The sequence below is a fragment of the Zonotrichia leucophrys genome, chromosome 5 (genome assembly GCF_028769735.1).
Source record: "Zonotrichia leucophrys gambelii isolate GWCS_2022_RI chromosome 5, RI_Zleu_2.0, whole genome shotgun sequence".
NCBI classification, from domain to species: domain Eukaryota; kingdom Metazoa; phylum Chordata; class Aves; order Passeriformes; family Passerellidae; genus Zonotrichia; species Zonotrichia leucophrys.
Genome location: NC_088175.1, coordinates 60,185,571 through 60,200,962, shown reverse-complemented (window position 1 = coordinate 60,200,962; position 15,392 = coordinate 60,185,571). Strand labels below are relative to the sequence as shown.

Here is a 15,392-nt window from a genome sequence, read left to right as displayed (position 1 = left end):
ACCATTTGGCAGATTACATCAATCACATATTTTAAAGAGTTTCACTTCTACTCCATTGAATAATCCATCTTCCTTGGGGACTCCTTCTAGCATGTCACATCTCTGAGCAAATCTGATTGAATTTCCTCCAGGAGTGGATTTTCCTTCCAAATGATTCTGCTCTGACAGTTAGCACTCTTTCAATCTCATGAAGCAGCTTGCTTGCTAATCAGCTGTACAAATTGCTAGAATTCCTTATCTTTGGGAAAAGGCATTTTCCAGCTCCTGGGTGGGATGTGCAACACTCTCCAGTTGCTCAACTCCATCCTGAAGTATTAAACCATAAAAATGTGACATGATAGATGAGAATTAAGCGGATTATTGTTTCTTAACTTGCCATTTTTCTTTCCTTATGAGTTCAGAGGGGCTCCTGGAAGCCAAGGTCAATGTTGAGCCATAAAAAAAGAGGAAACCAGCCATAATTCATGTTGTCACAGCCTTCTTCTTTTCATCAGTGCTTGAAAGCATGTGTCAGGCTATTATCTCTCCCATCAAGGAAGCTGGAGTCAGGCTGGTCCTCCCCCAGCTCTGGGAAGGATTATTCTTCACTCACTTGGTTTTAAACTGAAGAGTTTTTGGACAGTTGATTTTTAGATGGAGAGGAGGAAAAAAATGGGGAAGAAACTTTAGATAAAGAGGACTTTATCTACCTAAACTGATAAGCTAGATCTGTAATCTTCAGGCAGCATTTCCAGTGCAGTTCATCCTTTTTCTCGCCCTTCCTGACAGGGAGGTGTTTTGTTTCTGTGAGGTTTCAGACTGGTGACTCCCATGGCTTGAGGCAGAGCTCCAGAGGGAGAAGCTTTCCAAGGAAATGATGGCAAGGGAGGATTTCAGCAGAGCGGCTGGAACAGGATTGCTCATCAGCAGGGCAGTCCAGCTCACTGAGCGTGGCTGGTTTGTTGAGAGAGAACAGCCTGGTTCAGAAACCACTCACCCATTCCTTGGCTCTTCCATGGACTGAAAAAAAATCAGGGTTCTCAGATGGGACAGAGTCACTGGTGCCACATGAAGGAGAGTTGTGCTTGATGTTGAGCAAGCACAAAGTTGCTTTTGGCAAGACAAATGCAGGAAGAAAAACAGCAGTTTGCTTGGTTCATGCTTAATACTAGAGAAAATGAAGGTATTGACTCCACAGGGAGAAAAAAACCCACAAAACATTAAGAAATGGGGTGTGTTGTTTTCTGATAAAATATTGGGCAAGCCACAAGAGTGGGAACTTGAGGGAGAGGGATCTTTTGTTTCTCTTTCTCTGCTTCTCCTCAGATGGGATAATGGAATTGCCTGCTGGACCAACAGGAGCAGTGGGAGTTTAAACCAACACCTGTTGTAAATTTAAGATTTAGAATCACAGTCTTCTCCCCACCAGCCTTGGAAGAGGAGCTGGAGTTAAAGGGTGAGGGGCTGAAGATCATAGGAACATGGGGCATGGTGTGACACCAGCCCCTGCATGCCTCTGGTGTATGAAAATTGGGAATTTTTTATTTAGGATGAATTCCAGTCATGGTAGGGAAGAGAAGAGCAGGATGTGCCTCAGTTGCTCCTTAGGGCTGCCATGGAAATGCATTTAAATCTGGCCTTGCAATGTCCTGGCCCAAAAGACTTCAGGGTTCCTCAGCACCTCTCACTCAGCCAAGGCTGGTGGAAGGTCCAGCCTGTACCTCGTGTTCTTTGTGCCCAGCACTAAAGGGCTCTGCTGCCTCACTTCTCTTGACTCATTCAGCTTTTTTTTCCCTTCACCTAATTATGAAAATACTGCAGTGCTAACTTGAATGGATGATTGCTTGGCTCAGCTTCTGCTTAAAATACAAATAAATTCATTAAGCCTTCTGTTTATGAATCATAACCAGGAGAGGAGTTCTCTCAAAGGTCATTTCATAAACACATCTCCTGTGTTGTTAACATTTACAGGAAAATGCCCCACTCCTGATTGCAGGAGAAACAACCAAAATTAATAAATATTTTCTAGAAAGATTTTGATCTTTTATTCCCACTAGGTTTTATAATACAGCAGCCTGATCTTCAGCCACCTTGCAACAGCACTGACAGTCTAATGGCTGCAGATTAAAGTATTTGGGGTAAAGAATCATAGAATTAAGGTTGGAGAAGACCTGTCCACCTCTAAACCATGTCCCCAAGGGCCACATCCACATCAAAACCCTACAGGGATGGGGACTCCAGCACTGTTTATCAATAGAAATGATGGGACAACCTTGGGACAAAAGCCACACACCTTGTGACCACTGAAGCCAGTTACCTTTGGAGGGTTTTCCCAGTCCCTTTTGAGTGTCCTCTGCTGAGTGCAACCTGGCAGGCACTGTCTGATTCCTCCCTAAAGCAGAAAAACCATAATTGTGCCTTTCAGGTGCTTGACACAGGGATATCAGATGGACAGGGTTGGAGGTTACTTATTCAATTTAAAGGATTGCACTGGGAATGTCTCTTTCTGCTGTGTTTGAAGATAAAAAAGCTTTTTGTCCAAGCTGCCAACACACAAGATCTGTGTGAAACTTGGGCTGAGGAAAGGAGAGGAGCTTTGAGGAAAGGAAAGGAGCTTTGCACCAAGTGACAGTTTTAATGACAGAGCGGTGCTGTGCAACATGTGACATGGAATAACCATGCTGAAGGTTGAGTTTTTACTTTTTCCATCAAGTTGAGACTTATTTTGGAAGGAAGAGGGGTGGTACCAGTGCCAAGACAGAGGAGGAGGAATGTTTTGTGCAGCACTGGAATCCAAGAGATGAAAGGGACCATTATTCCCCCTGCCCTCATTCCATGTGCTGACATACAGGGAAGGCACGTGGCATTCCAAGGATCCTCCACGTGCATTTAGCAAGAATTCAGCAATTTCTCTCGCTGGCTGAGCATTTGACAATGGTAAAATTAATTTTTCAAGTAAGAAAATAAAGTCTGAAAGGTCATTTTGATTTAGGGAAATGTCTTTTACCACTGAGTTTTCCATTTGATGGTTTTAGGAGGTGATGCCTGAGGGTTGGTAGTGGGGGGTCAGAGTTGTGGTTGGTTGTAATGACCCCAAAATGCAGGTTCAGTGACTTCTCAGATGTGGCAGCTCAGATTTACTCAGTTGGTGTTGGAGGCAGGAGTTGAGAGCGAGGTCACAGCAGCTTTGGGTGACATCAGAGGGTCCCGGTGGCTGTTCCTGCTCCTGGGACATGGTGGCACTGGGGACAAGCACCGCTCTGTTCGCTTAGCACCAGCTGTGTGTAGCAAGAAAATCATGGAGAACTTGGTTAGGAACAGAATGAGGAGGACTGGGAGGTCTGGGAAGCTCCAGGAGAAATCAGACTCAATTCACTGGGCTGGGAGAGACCTTCAGGATCATGGAGTCCAGCCCAGCCCCAGCACCTCAACTCAACCTGGCATCCAGTGCCACATCCAGGCTTTGTTTTTCCTTTCGTGTCTCCAAAGTCTTCTTGCTCCATCCTTTCCAGTGCTGGTGGACCTCTCTGAGTTCAAATATCCAGCTTGATTTTTGCTTTTAGCACCCCAACAGGCAGCCAAGGGCAGTTTAACCCTCATTCATTGATGTTATGTTGTTCTACCCTGTTTGGACCAACCAACACTTTGAGTCCCTCCACTGAAACCAAGAAATGGAGAGAGAAACCAAATGCAGTGTCAGGAAACATCAATTCCATCCTTATGAAATCTCTCCCCAGGTTGAGAATTTCTTCTGTATGGGATCCCCCCTGGCCGTGTTCCTGGCCCTGCGTGGGATCCGTCCCGGCACCAGCGGCAGCCAGGACCACATCCTGCCCAGAGCCATCTGCAACCGCCTGCTGAACATCTTCCACCCCACAGATCCAGTGGTGAGTCTCTCACTGCCCTCCCAAGCCTCTGCCCTGCTGGTTTTAAGCTCTGGGATAACGTGGGACCTTCAAAGTGTGTGACTCAACACGAGTGTGTTCCAGCACAGGATTATTTGTTCATGGTTGTTATGCAATGGCTTGGGGTTTGGAACTGTAGAATTACATTTCCTACAAGTAATTGCCATAAATAACATATATTTTGGTTCTCTTTTCATAGTAATAAGCATAAGATTTTGGCTTATTCTGATTTTTTTTTCCCAAAGAAATAATCCTTTTTTAGACAAGGATTTTGTGTTTAACTTCATGGCTTCCATTAAAATATATATTTTTGCTGTTTAAAAAGGCTTCACAAGCAGTTTACAAGATAATATAGAAAAGCAAAGACTGATTTCTTTTTTTCCCAAAGGATCCTACGAGTAAAAGTTTGTTGATAGTATTTGGGAGAGGATTATTGGTGTAGCTTGCCTTTTCCTTTTTCCACAGCAGCCAATGTTGGCTGTTACCAAATTAGTTACTGGACCTTTGATCTGCATCCCCTTGGTAATTTCTCTGATGCAAATTGGATAGGGAATTTCATCTACAACAGCAATTTGGGGATGCTTTCCTATTTAAAGTAGCTGAATTTAAATATCTTCAGACTTCAATCCAAACATGGTCGTGTTCAGCTCCAGCTACTCCAGAATTTTCCTGGATTATCAGGGACAATTGGTTCCACTCTGCAAATAGTAAGTTCACTCAGTTTTAAAATAAAGAAATGCAAGATGTTTTTCTACATCTAAGTGGACAAAGATAAATAAATAATAATAGGAAAATATTTTTTAAGTAAACATAACTCATGATTTGCACAGGGATCAACAAAGAGCCATCAAACAAAATGTTTACACAGCCAATTCCTGTTTATTGTGTTAGAATCAGCTTAACTTCACATGAAGTTTGTTCTCTCAGTGAAGCCATCTGTTAGGAACCTGTGTGTTGGTAACAACATGTAGTACGAGTGTTGTAATGCAGGTGTTGCAGAGATGTGCAAAAGTGAGCTCACAGGCAGCTGTGCAGCTGATAAATCTTCCAGGCTGTGAAACTGTGGTGGTTTCTGGGGTCCCCATTGAAGGAGGGAAATTGATGAATCTGACTCCATGTTCTTAGAAGGCTAATTTATTATTTTGTGGTCTTATATTATATTAAAGAATGCCATACTAAACTATACTAAAGAATAGAGAACGGATACAGACAAAAGGCTACAAAGAACGATAATGAAAACTCGTGACTCCTTCCAGAGTCCTGACACAGCCTGACCCTGATTGGTCATTAAGTCAAAACAATTCACATGAAACCAATCAAACATGCACCTGTTGATAAACAATGTCCAAACACATTCCAAAGCAGCCAAACACAGCAGAAGCAAATCAGATAATTATTGCTTTCATTTTTCTCTGAGGCTTCTCAGCTTCCCAGGAGAGAAATCCTGGCGAAGGGATTTTTCCAGAAAATATGGCAGTGATAGTGAAACTAAAAGGGGTTACACATCACTGTGTCACCTCCTAGGCATTGTTTAGGAGAGGTATTCTGGATTTGAGGTGGGAGGGAGCTCTGGATGGGAAGGAAAACGGATTTTTTTTCCCAGTTTGTCCTCCCAGGACTGATCTTCACCCCGAATTCCCTTTCCAGGCCTACAGATTAGAACCCTTAATCCTGAAACATTACAGCAACATCTCACCTGTGCAGATCCACTGGTACAACACAGCCAACCCCCTGCCCTACGAGCACATGAAGCCAAGTTTCCTGAACCCCAGCAAAGAAGCTACCTCAGCCCCGGAGAGCGAGAGCGCCTCGGCGGCGCCCAGCCCCACCACGTCGCCGGTCATGGTGCGGCGCCACTACGGGGAGTCCATCACCAACATTGGCAAAGCCAGCATCCTGGGTAAGCAATGTGCCCTCTGTCCTGCTGGGCTGCGAGGGGAGATGTCCGGTTTTCGGCTGTTTGTAGGGCCTGGAAAGGCCCGGGGTGGCCTTGGGGCAGCTGCGTATCAAAGGACGAGAAGAGGCTTCAGTTCTTCTTTCAGTCTCTATGTTTATTAATTGTTTATCTAAAAGATTTTCTTTCGGCCCGACAGAGCTCTGCTCAGCAGCCAGCCATGAGCACACTGTCTGCCCTCCGGGCAGTCACCTATCTTTATACCCAAAGTTACGTGTACAATATTTATCATTTTTCCCCAATACCTTTCACCCTTATTGACCAGTGCACTTTTAGTAATGACCAATCCCAAAGTGCCACCATCACCACAGAAGATGGAGGAGAAGAAGAAGAAGAAGAAGGACAGGACAGGCCCCAATTCCTCCATCTTACTTCTCTAAACCCCCCTGTACAGAGATCCTAAACCCTGTGTCTCACCCTCTAATTAACCAATCCCTTCACCATTCACCCCGGTGAAACCCTCCTGTCCTCATACAGGTGTCGTCTCCTGTGTAGGATCAAAGTCCAGCCACCAGATGCTTCTGGAACATTCCAGGACTCCCGAGCCCCCCAAGGGTGGTCTTGGTGACACCTCAGTCCTGAGCTGCTGAGATCCCACAGGGAGAGGCAGCATTCTGGGTAGCTGCTGGTTCTCAGCTTCTTTTTCTGCCTCTGCTGAGGTCGGGGTTGAAGGGGCTTGGGATGGAATTTCGTGTTCAGGCTTGGATGTTTGTTATTTCTTACCTGTGTTACAAGTCCTGAGTTCTGCAGCCTCCCACTGACAAGCTGCAGAATGGCTAACTGTCTTTCTATACAAGGTGTTTTAAGGATAAACTGTCCAATTAAGAAATGACACCTGAACTATTTTCACTTTTAACCCAATCACTAATCACTCGATCAGTCTGCATTGCCGACTTTTCTGTCCAATTACACAAAAGCACCCAAACTCATGGAGAAGAAGGTGAAGAGGATGGACCATCCATCTTCCTCCATATATATTACTGTTCTAAAACCCCAAACTCTCCTTGTGATATCACACACTTCTAATCAAACTACACACCCATAATCCCAGTGCTATCAATCAATTTTGGAAACTTCTCCACAGCCTCAGGTCAGTGCAGTGTTCTCTTGGGGATCAGAGCCTGTCAGCACAGAAAGTCTGAAATTCTCAGTATCCAGAGCTCCAACAGGTCATGTCCCCTCTGTCCCTGGGAGGGGAGAGGCAGCATTTTGGGTAGCTGCTGGTTCTCAGCTTCTTTTTCTGCCTCTGTGGAGGTCGGGGTTGAAGGGGCTTGGGATGGAATTTCGTGTTCAGGCTTGGATGTTTGTTATTTCTTACCTGTGTTACAAGTCCTGAGTTCTGCAGCCTCCCACTGACAAGCTGCAGAATGGCAAACTGTCTTTCTATACAAGGTGTTTTAAGGATAAACTGTCCAATTAAGAAATGACACCTGAACTATTTTCACTTTTAACCCAATCACTAATCACTCGATCAGTCTGCACTGCGGACTTTTCTGTCCAATTACAAAATACCACCCAAACCCATGGAGAAGGCAAAGAAGGAGCAGCCTCCACCCTAGAACGTCCACCTTGCTTGATATCTATTTCTATATTCTAAACCCCAAACACTGAGTTTTCCACCCTGTGATATCACACACTTCTATTCAAACCCCACACCCACAATCCCACTGCTATAATTCCATTCTGGAAGCTTCTCCACAGCCTCAGGTCAATGCGGTATTCTCCTGGGGGTCAGAGCCTGTCAGGACAGAAAGTCTGAAATTCTCAGCATCCAGAGCTCCAACAGGCCATGTCCCCTCTGTCCCTGGGAGGGGAGAGGCAGCATTTTGGGTAGCTGCTGGTTCTCAGCTTCTTTTTCTGCCTCTGTGGAGGTCGGGGTTGAAGGGGCTTGGGATGGAATTTTGCGTTCAGGCTTGGATGTTTGTTATTTCTTACCTGTGTTACAAGTGGTAAGTTCTGCAGCATCCTACTGACAAGCTGCAGAATGGCAAACTGTCTTTCTATACAAGGTCTTTTAAGGATAAACTGTCCAATTAAGAAATGACACCTGAACTATTTTCACTTTTAACCCAATAACTAATCACTCGATCAGTCTGCACTGCGGACTTTTCTGTCCACTTACAAAATACCACCCAAACCCATGGAGAAGGCAAAGAAGGAGCAGCCTCACCCTAGAACCCCCACCTTGCTTTATATCTATTTCTATATTCTAAACCCCAAACACTGAGTTTTCCACCCTGTGCTATCACACACTTCTATCCAAACCCCACACCCACAATCCCAGCTCTGTCATTCCATTCTGGAAGCTTCTCCACAGACCCAGGTCAATGCAGGGTTCTCTTGGGCATCAGAGCCTGTCAGCACAGAAAATCTGGAATTCTCAGCACCCAGAGCTCCAACAGGCCATGTCTCCTCTGTCCCTGGGTTGGGATGGGAGATCCTTGGGGAGCTTTGCTGCTCCCTGGGGTTGGGGTGCAGTCCTAAGGAAACTGTGGAGATGGGATGGGAGCTGGGGGTGCTCACCTGGAGAAGAGAAGGATCCAGGGAGACCTTGGAGCTCCTTCCAGTGCCTCAAGGGGCTCCAGGAGAGCTGGAGAGGACTTGGGAGGAACAGGACACAGGGAATGGCTTCCACTGCCAGAGGGCAGGGATGGATGGGAGATTGGGAAGGAATTCTCTGTGAGGATGCGGAGGTTTTCCAGAGCCCTGAGGTTTTCCAGAGCAGCTGTGGCTGCCCCTGGATCTCTGGAAGTGTCCCAGGCCAGGCTGGACAGGGCTTGGAGCAGCCTGGGATAGTGGAAAGTGTCCCTGCCCATGGCAGGGAATTGAAACTGGCTGAGCTTTAAGGTCCCTTCCAACCCAAACCATTCCATGATTCTGTTCCTGTCCCTTGCACAAAATCAGAGAGTGGCTGAGGTTGGAAGTGACCTCTGGAGATCTTCAACCCCCAAAATCCCTGCTGGCAGAGGATGGGTTCAGTGAGTTCTGTAGGTGCCTGGCTTGGTTTAATCCCAGCTGACATTTACTTTGAAATAAAAAAAGTTTATGTCCATTGGAGTCAAAGCTGGGGGAGATGATGTAGTTCAGGCTATTGCTGCCTTATTTTTGTCTGCCTTATTGAAGTAACATCCTGGTGATTTAACAATTTCCACTCTGCTTCATGGGGAAAAAATTAAATTAAAGCTTGTCTTCTGATTGCATTTTCTGCTATTGGCCAATAGCAGAAAAATCACACCATGTAACCCAATACAGTTACCTTTAATTCATGATTCTGCAATAGGAAATTCAGGCTGGTTTCATATAAAGTCTGCTCCTTTCTGGCTTTCTGAGTCAAAATAAGCCCTGGTTTAAGTGAGCTTAAATTCCCTTCACTGGAGCTTATACTTGATCATGCACTTGCAGTTTTTGTTGACTCAAGGCTTTTCTTCAGCTCCCTGTGTGGGATTTGGGAGAATCCTAGTGCCAGGAGTCTTCCCAATCAAATAAGAATATAAAAGCAGTTTTTCCTCAAGTAGAGAAATGTGGTATTTCAGAGCAGAGTGCCTTTTTGGGGGGTTTCTATAGTGACTTTAATGTCTTGTCCATGAGGTGGCAGCAGAGTCGGGATAAAACAGGACAAAACTACTCTTAACTTTTATATCCCTCTTCCTGAGCAACCCAAATAGTCCTTTTAAAGGATGATGTAACATTTTTAAAGGTCTGTTAGGGCAGTGAACCTAAGAAAATATTAAGAGAAATAATAAGAATATAAGAAATAATAAGAATATAATAACAATAAGAGAAATTTCTTAAATGTGCTGTTGGGATTTTTAATTGCAGAAGGCACTAAAGTTGTTAGAAAGCATTTTTGTCTTAGAATTTATGAAAGAGGAATCACAACACATCTTTCAAAGTGTCAGATTTCTCTCTGCAGATGTGTTTCATGCTTCTCTTTTTCCCCCTAAACACAACTTCCAAATTACAGCTTTTGCTGTAATGAGATGAGTTTGGGGATGAACAGAGCCCACTACAGTCAGATGTTCCCACCCTAGGAAAGCAGCAGGAGTGTTTCCCATCCCTCAGCTCTAATGAAGGGGTGTTGCAGTGGCTTTAATTTGCAGTGGCTTTAATTTGCAGTGGCTTTAATTAACTTGCAGTTTGATTGATGAATCTTGGGTGTTTTTCCCCTCTGTGCTGGATGCAGGAGCCGCGAGCATCGGGAAGGGCCTCGGTGGGATGCTCTTCTCCAGGTTTGGCAGGTCCAGTGCCACCCCCCAGACCATGGAGACAGGAAAAGATGGCCCTGAGGGGGATGAGAAGAAGGCCACGACTGTTGGGACCCCACCTCTGCCCCACAGCAGCTCGGGATTCCTCGAACCCACAGGTGAGTGGTGCCCACCCTGTGGGTCCAGGGAAACCAGAGTGGGGTGGGGGCTGGAAATGCCAAAACTGCACATGAGAGGGTTTGATGTTGTGAGTTTGCCATAAAATAATAAATGTTGAATATCAAGGCCAGCTTGGACAGGGCTTGGAGCAGCCTGGGACAGTGGAAGGTGTCCCTGGCCATGGCAGGGGTGGGATGAGATGATTTTTAAAGTCCTCTCCAACCCAAAGCATTTGGGGATTTTGTGAATCTGTTCCTGTGTTAGATTGGAAGGGACTTTAAAGTTCATCCCATTCCACCTCTCCCATCACAGAGACACCTTCCACTGTCCCAGGTTAGTCCTGTCCAGCCTGGCCTCAGGCACTGCCAGGGATCCAGGGGCAGCCACAGCTGCTCTGGGCACCTGTGCCAGGGCCTGCCCACCCTCCCAGCCAGGAATTTCTCCCCACTATCTCATCTAACCCTGCCCTCTGACAGTTTAAACCCTTTTTTTTCCACCTAAACTCCCAATTCCCCCATGTATTTCCCATTCTGAAGCAATCTGGATTTTAGGACATGTATGACTGGGAACAGAAGCTGCCCTTGTCCTGATCTGAACTGCTCAGGACAGAAAGTGCAATTTTAGCAGCTGGGTTTTTTGAAAAGCATAGGTCCTTCCTCTCAGGAAATTCTTCCTTGGGTTTATTTCTGAGCTCCCCCTTGGCACTGCTGCAGGACACACAGGGGGTTTTTTTGCAATTGAGGGAGTCACAAGTGTCCTGTGACAGCATTCACATGATGGATTGCTGTCTGGTCATACCAATTGCAACAGATAACCTGTCTGAGTCAGTGTTTGAGGGCAGGAAGCTTGGGGTGAGACGTGAGGGAAGCAGAGAAGCAGCACAGGGAACATGACAGAGCTGCCAAGGGGGTCATTTCAGGGGGGCTGGCACGCTGAGAGCTTCCTGCATGGATCCCACATCCCTCCCTGCTGGAAAGCCATCCCTGCTCCATAGAAGGAGAGCGTGGAGCAGGGCTGGCAGCTGAATGATGCAATCCCCACCGAGCTCTGCTCTCACAGGGCTCTGCTGGGGTTTGGCTCCCGCCCAAGCTCCCGGAACGGCCTCTCCGATGGCCCTTCCTGCCCAGCCACGGGGGTTTGTGTGGATATAAACTCTCCTGCTTGGAAATGGCTCTGCCTGTCTGCTGCTGCTCCCTGGCTCCCTGTCCCTGCTGCAGAGTGGGGAGCAGCTCTGGGCAATCAGAACCCGTGTGATGCTCCCTGTCCGTGCTCCTCCAGCCAAGAATCCAAACTCCTTCAAACTGCCTTTGAGAAATGGCTGCATTTTCCACTCAGTCTGGGCCTTTGGCTTTTGTAGCTCAGCAGGCTTTTAGGTTTTTTGTCTATTTTATTTTATTTTATTTTATTTTATTTTATTTTATTTTATTTTATTTTATTTTATTTTATTTTATTTTATTTTTTATTTCTGAAGTGCCTTAGCAATAGGTTGACGTTGGCCCAGTTCAAATGCAGCGGTAATTGCTTTGAACGTGGCATGAATCAAAGCAGCCATTGAAATAAAAGGGTAACTGCTGAAATATGCTTGGAATAATCAGGATATTAAAAGGGCAGAGCTGTGGAGGGATGACTTTGCAGGAAGGGCTTGTAGTAGTCGGTGTAGTCTCCTTGTGTAGACACTAAAAATGCAAGAAATCCATTTATTTCCAAAAGTTTCCTAGTGGGGCCTCAGCATTTGCTGGATATCTCTCTGTAGTTATCATAACAAGTATAAATAAATATATTTATAGAGTTACTATAAGGAAAACAGCTGCTTGAAAAAAACCCTGTCTTTTCCCAAGTTGAGAATCACAGAATCATTCAGAAAAGATGTCTAAGACCAGGAATAGTTTTCTTTTTTTTGCTTTTTTTTTTTTAAAAACTCTCTTAGGTTTGTGCTAAATGCAGGAGGTGCATTAAAATGTATTTCTACATTATTAAATCTTGGTTTTGTTGAGTGCCCTGTGAAATGTAAACACAGAGATGCTGAGTGTGTTGTTTGTGCAGAATGAGAACCCGAAACACCCCGGTGGTTTTTGCAGCTCTGACATCCCTCTTGTTCCTTTTCTTGTTCCTTTCCCAGTGGAACTGGAGCACAGGATCGACTTTGAGCTCAGGGAAGGTCTGGTGGAGAGCAGATACTGGTCTGCAGTCACGTCCCACACTGCTTACTGGTCATCTCTGGATATTGCCCTCTTCCTCCTCACCTTCATGTACAAGCAAGACCAAGAAGAGACTGACAAATCCAATTTAGACACTCTCTGAATCTTGGACTGAGGACAGGAGAGGAAACTTGAAAAACCAATGGCACAAAGCAGATGTTTGACTGCAGAGCTGCAGGACCAGTGGCATGGAGGTTTCAGGTTTAAGTGCATGTTTGGGGGGTTTTCCTATTTCTAAAGAGGAGAGGTTATTTGTATTTCAAAGCACTTTATAGTTTTCAACGTTTTGCAGTGCTGAATTAGACCTGAAAGGGTTCCAAATTCCTGTCAACATGGGCTGTACAAAGAGCCAAGACAGCATTGTAGCATCCCATGAGCAGTTGTGCTTGGGTGACATCCTTGTTAATGACCATAATTGCTGTTTAGTTCATTAAAATATTTTAAAAAAATTAGTGGGTTAATAAAAAAAAACAAAACAAACAAAAAATACAACAACAAACCAAACTTAAATTGATTTCCATTAACAAAAAAAAAAAAAAATACATGTTCAGTACAAACCTAAACCTGCCATGTGCTGATGTTTTATGTACCTGTGAATTACAAGCAGTGGTGTCATTTTTCCAGGACTTTATTCAGCTCCACATCCAATTATTCCCACATTGGAAGCCCATTCTGACTGCTGGCTTCTGAGGTCCTATCCTATGTGACACATTTAGAAACTAATGCTGAACAGAAAAAAAAAAAGAAAAAAAAAAGCATGAGGCAAATATTTGAAATACTGTAATTATAATTTATTATTCTCTCTAATCGTTTCATTTTATTCCAGTGTATAAAACATTACTTTTTTACTGATTTCTTTTGACATAATTTAAGAACCACATTTATTTTCTACAGTGTTAAGACTTTTTCTCAGAAATACATATCTTTGTACTACTATTCAAATGAATATATGGACACTGTGGCACACTTTAAGTATTTTTTCATTAAAAATAAATATTTGTGGTTTCACACAAATGAGATCAGTCACCTTCTTCTCAGAGGTAAGTGCCTTTGCTTTTTCAGGTTCCAAAAGTGAGATTGGTTTGCAGAGGACCCAGCTGTCCTTTGTTTACCATAATTAAATCCATACATGTGTGTGTTTGTATAAAAACATATGGATGTGTATATTTATGTGCAGGGGGAGGGAGGCACCATAAAATAAACTTGGTGAGGCCTGAGAATACCAACATTTAGATTAAGTTTGTATCTGAAACTAATTCAGAAGTCAAGAGGGAAGTGTTGGGATGAAAGGGAATGATCTCCAAATAAAACACCAGAGGGTCATTGCTGAGATTTTAGAGCAGGGCTCTGGAGCAGGAGTGTTGGATATTTGCCCTCAGAGCTGCCTCTCCCTGAGGTATTTATGATCTGGATGGCACATGTGGGAGCTGCAGAGCCTAAACTTGAGTTAAAACAGCAAAATATTGTAAAATAGCAAAATATTTTAAAATAACAAAAAGCCTGGGCTGTGGTGTTGGTGAGTGATCGTTGTGCTCTCAGTGTGAGCAGATGTGGCAGCATCAGCCCAGAGCAGTGGCTGGAGCTGTGGAAAGCCCAGAGTTCCCTGCCTGGGGGGAGTGGGTGGCTCTTCTCCCAAATTCTGTTTATTTGGGCTGCTCCTTCCATGAAAGAATTGGGAGTTTGGATTCTCTGCTGGAGTTGGGGATTTGGGAATCATTCTGAAGGGGGAGAAACAAAGAGAAAGGGAAGGGAGGAGTGGAGGGGAGTGGGAAAATGACACAAACAGCGCTGCAGTGAATATCCAACGTTCAGCTGGTGGAAAGGACCTTGCTTCAGTGTGGATCTGTGAAAGATCCCATCTGGCCTCAAGAGAATTGGAGCTCTCCTGCCTGACCTGTTTACCCTGGTGGATGAGCAATCCCAGGAAAGGAAAATAACCCCTGAGAGGAGGAAGCCTCTGCTCCAGCAAACAGCCTCGTGTTTACAGGACTAGCCCATCCAGATAAGTTGTTTAATCAACTCCTCCTAATGAGGACAACTTCAACACAAAAAGGAGAATCTCCTTTTATATTTAGACCGTGCAAAATGTTTCCAAATGTGCATGGTTGGTGTTTCAGGGCTCTGAGCTGGGCTGTGGTGCTGCTGCCTTCTCCCTTTCCACCACTGGATCCACCCTGGATCCTTTTTTAAGGGCTGTAAACAAAAGGGGTTAATTCCTGCAATTCTTGTGGTCTGTGGAAAGCCTGCTGTAGCCCAGGACATGTTTCAGATTTATGGAATAGCTGTTCCCCTGGCCTCAGGACGTGCTGGGACTTGCTGCCTGCTCTCCATATAAGGGAGGAGATCCGACTTGGAGGTGCTGCGTGCCCCTTGGAAAACAGGGAGAGCTGAGGGGTGAATCTCACTGCTGGGAGGAGAAGGGACAGTCAGATCCAATACCTGATCATCCCTTTGTGCTTCTCCTGACTTGATGGGTGTGTTTATTTGTGATTCTGCCCTAATTAGCAACTTCCTGGACCACCAGCTGATCTCCCGAGCTAAATTCCGAATATGAAACACACCTTGAAAGAATCAATGGGGACTCGTTCTAAATTGTATGCAGAGATGTTAAACAGCCTTTCATCTTTTTAATCCTCCAAAACCACCCCTCCTCCTGCTGCAGAGGTGAAATCCTGTTTGCAGAGCAGATGCTGAAGGGGCTGGAAGGGTTTGCCCCATTTCTGTTGTGGTGCAGCACAGAATTCAGGCAGGGTCACGTCTGCTGCTCCAAACTCCCTGGTCAGATGCTCTGTGTCATAATGTGGAGCTGGAATGTCCTGGCTGCCAATTACTGACTTGTTTTCCTCTGCAAGGACGATGTTGAGCTTTCCAAGCTGTGTTGACTGGTGGTTTTTCTTGAGAAACCAAGATAAGGGCAATGCTCCTCACTGCTGTCAGTCCTCTGCCTGATACCGACCTGTTTTCCAAACTTGGCCTTGAGGTCTTTGTCCAG

At 45.1% G+C, this 15,392-nt stretch overlaps 1 protein-coding gene across 1 annotated transcript in view; it reads left to right on the top strand.

Annotated features, from left to right (window-relative positions):
- DDHD1 (DDHD domain containing 1) overlaps positions 1 to 13,158 on the top strand; it is a 67,384-nt gene extending 54,226 nt beyond the window's left edge. Inside the window, exons 9-12 of the mRNA XM_064715988.1 lie at positions 3,717 to 3,866; positions 5,532 to 5,784; positions 10,022 to 10,201; positions 12,322 to 13,158. Coding sequence (XP_064572058.1) covers positions 3,717 to 3,866; positions 5,532 to 5,784; positions 10,022 to 10,201; positions 12,322 to 12,503 — 765 coding nt within the window. The 3' untranslated portion in view covers positions 12,504 to 13,158. The remainder of the gene's footprint in view (positions 1 to 3,716; positions 3,867 to 5,531; positions 5,785 to 10,021; positions 10,202 to 12,321) is intronic.
- Positions 13,159 to 15,392: the final 2,234 nt, after the last annotated feature.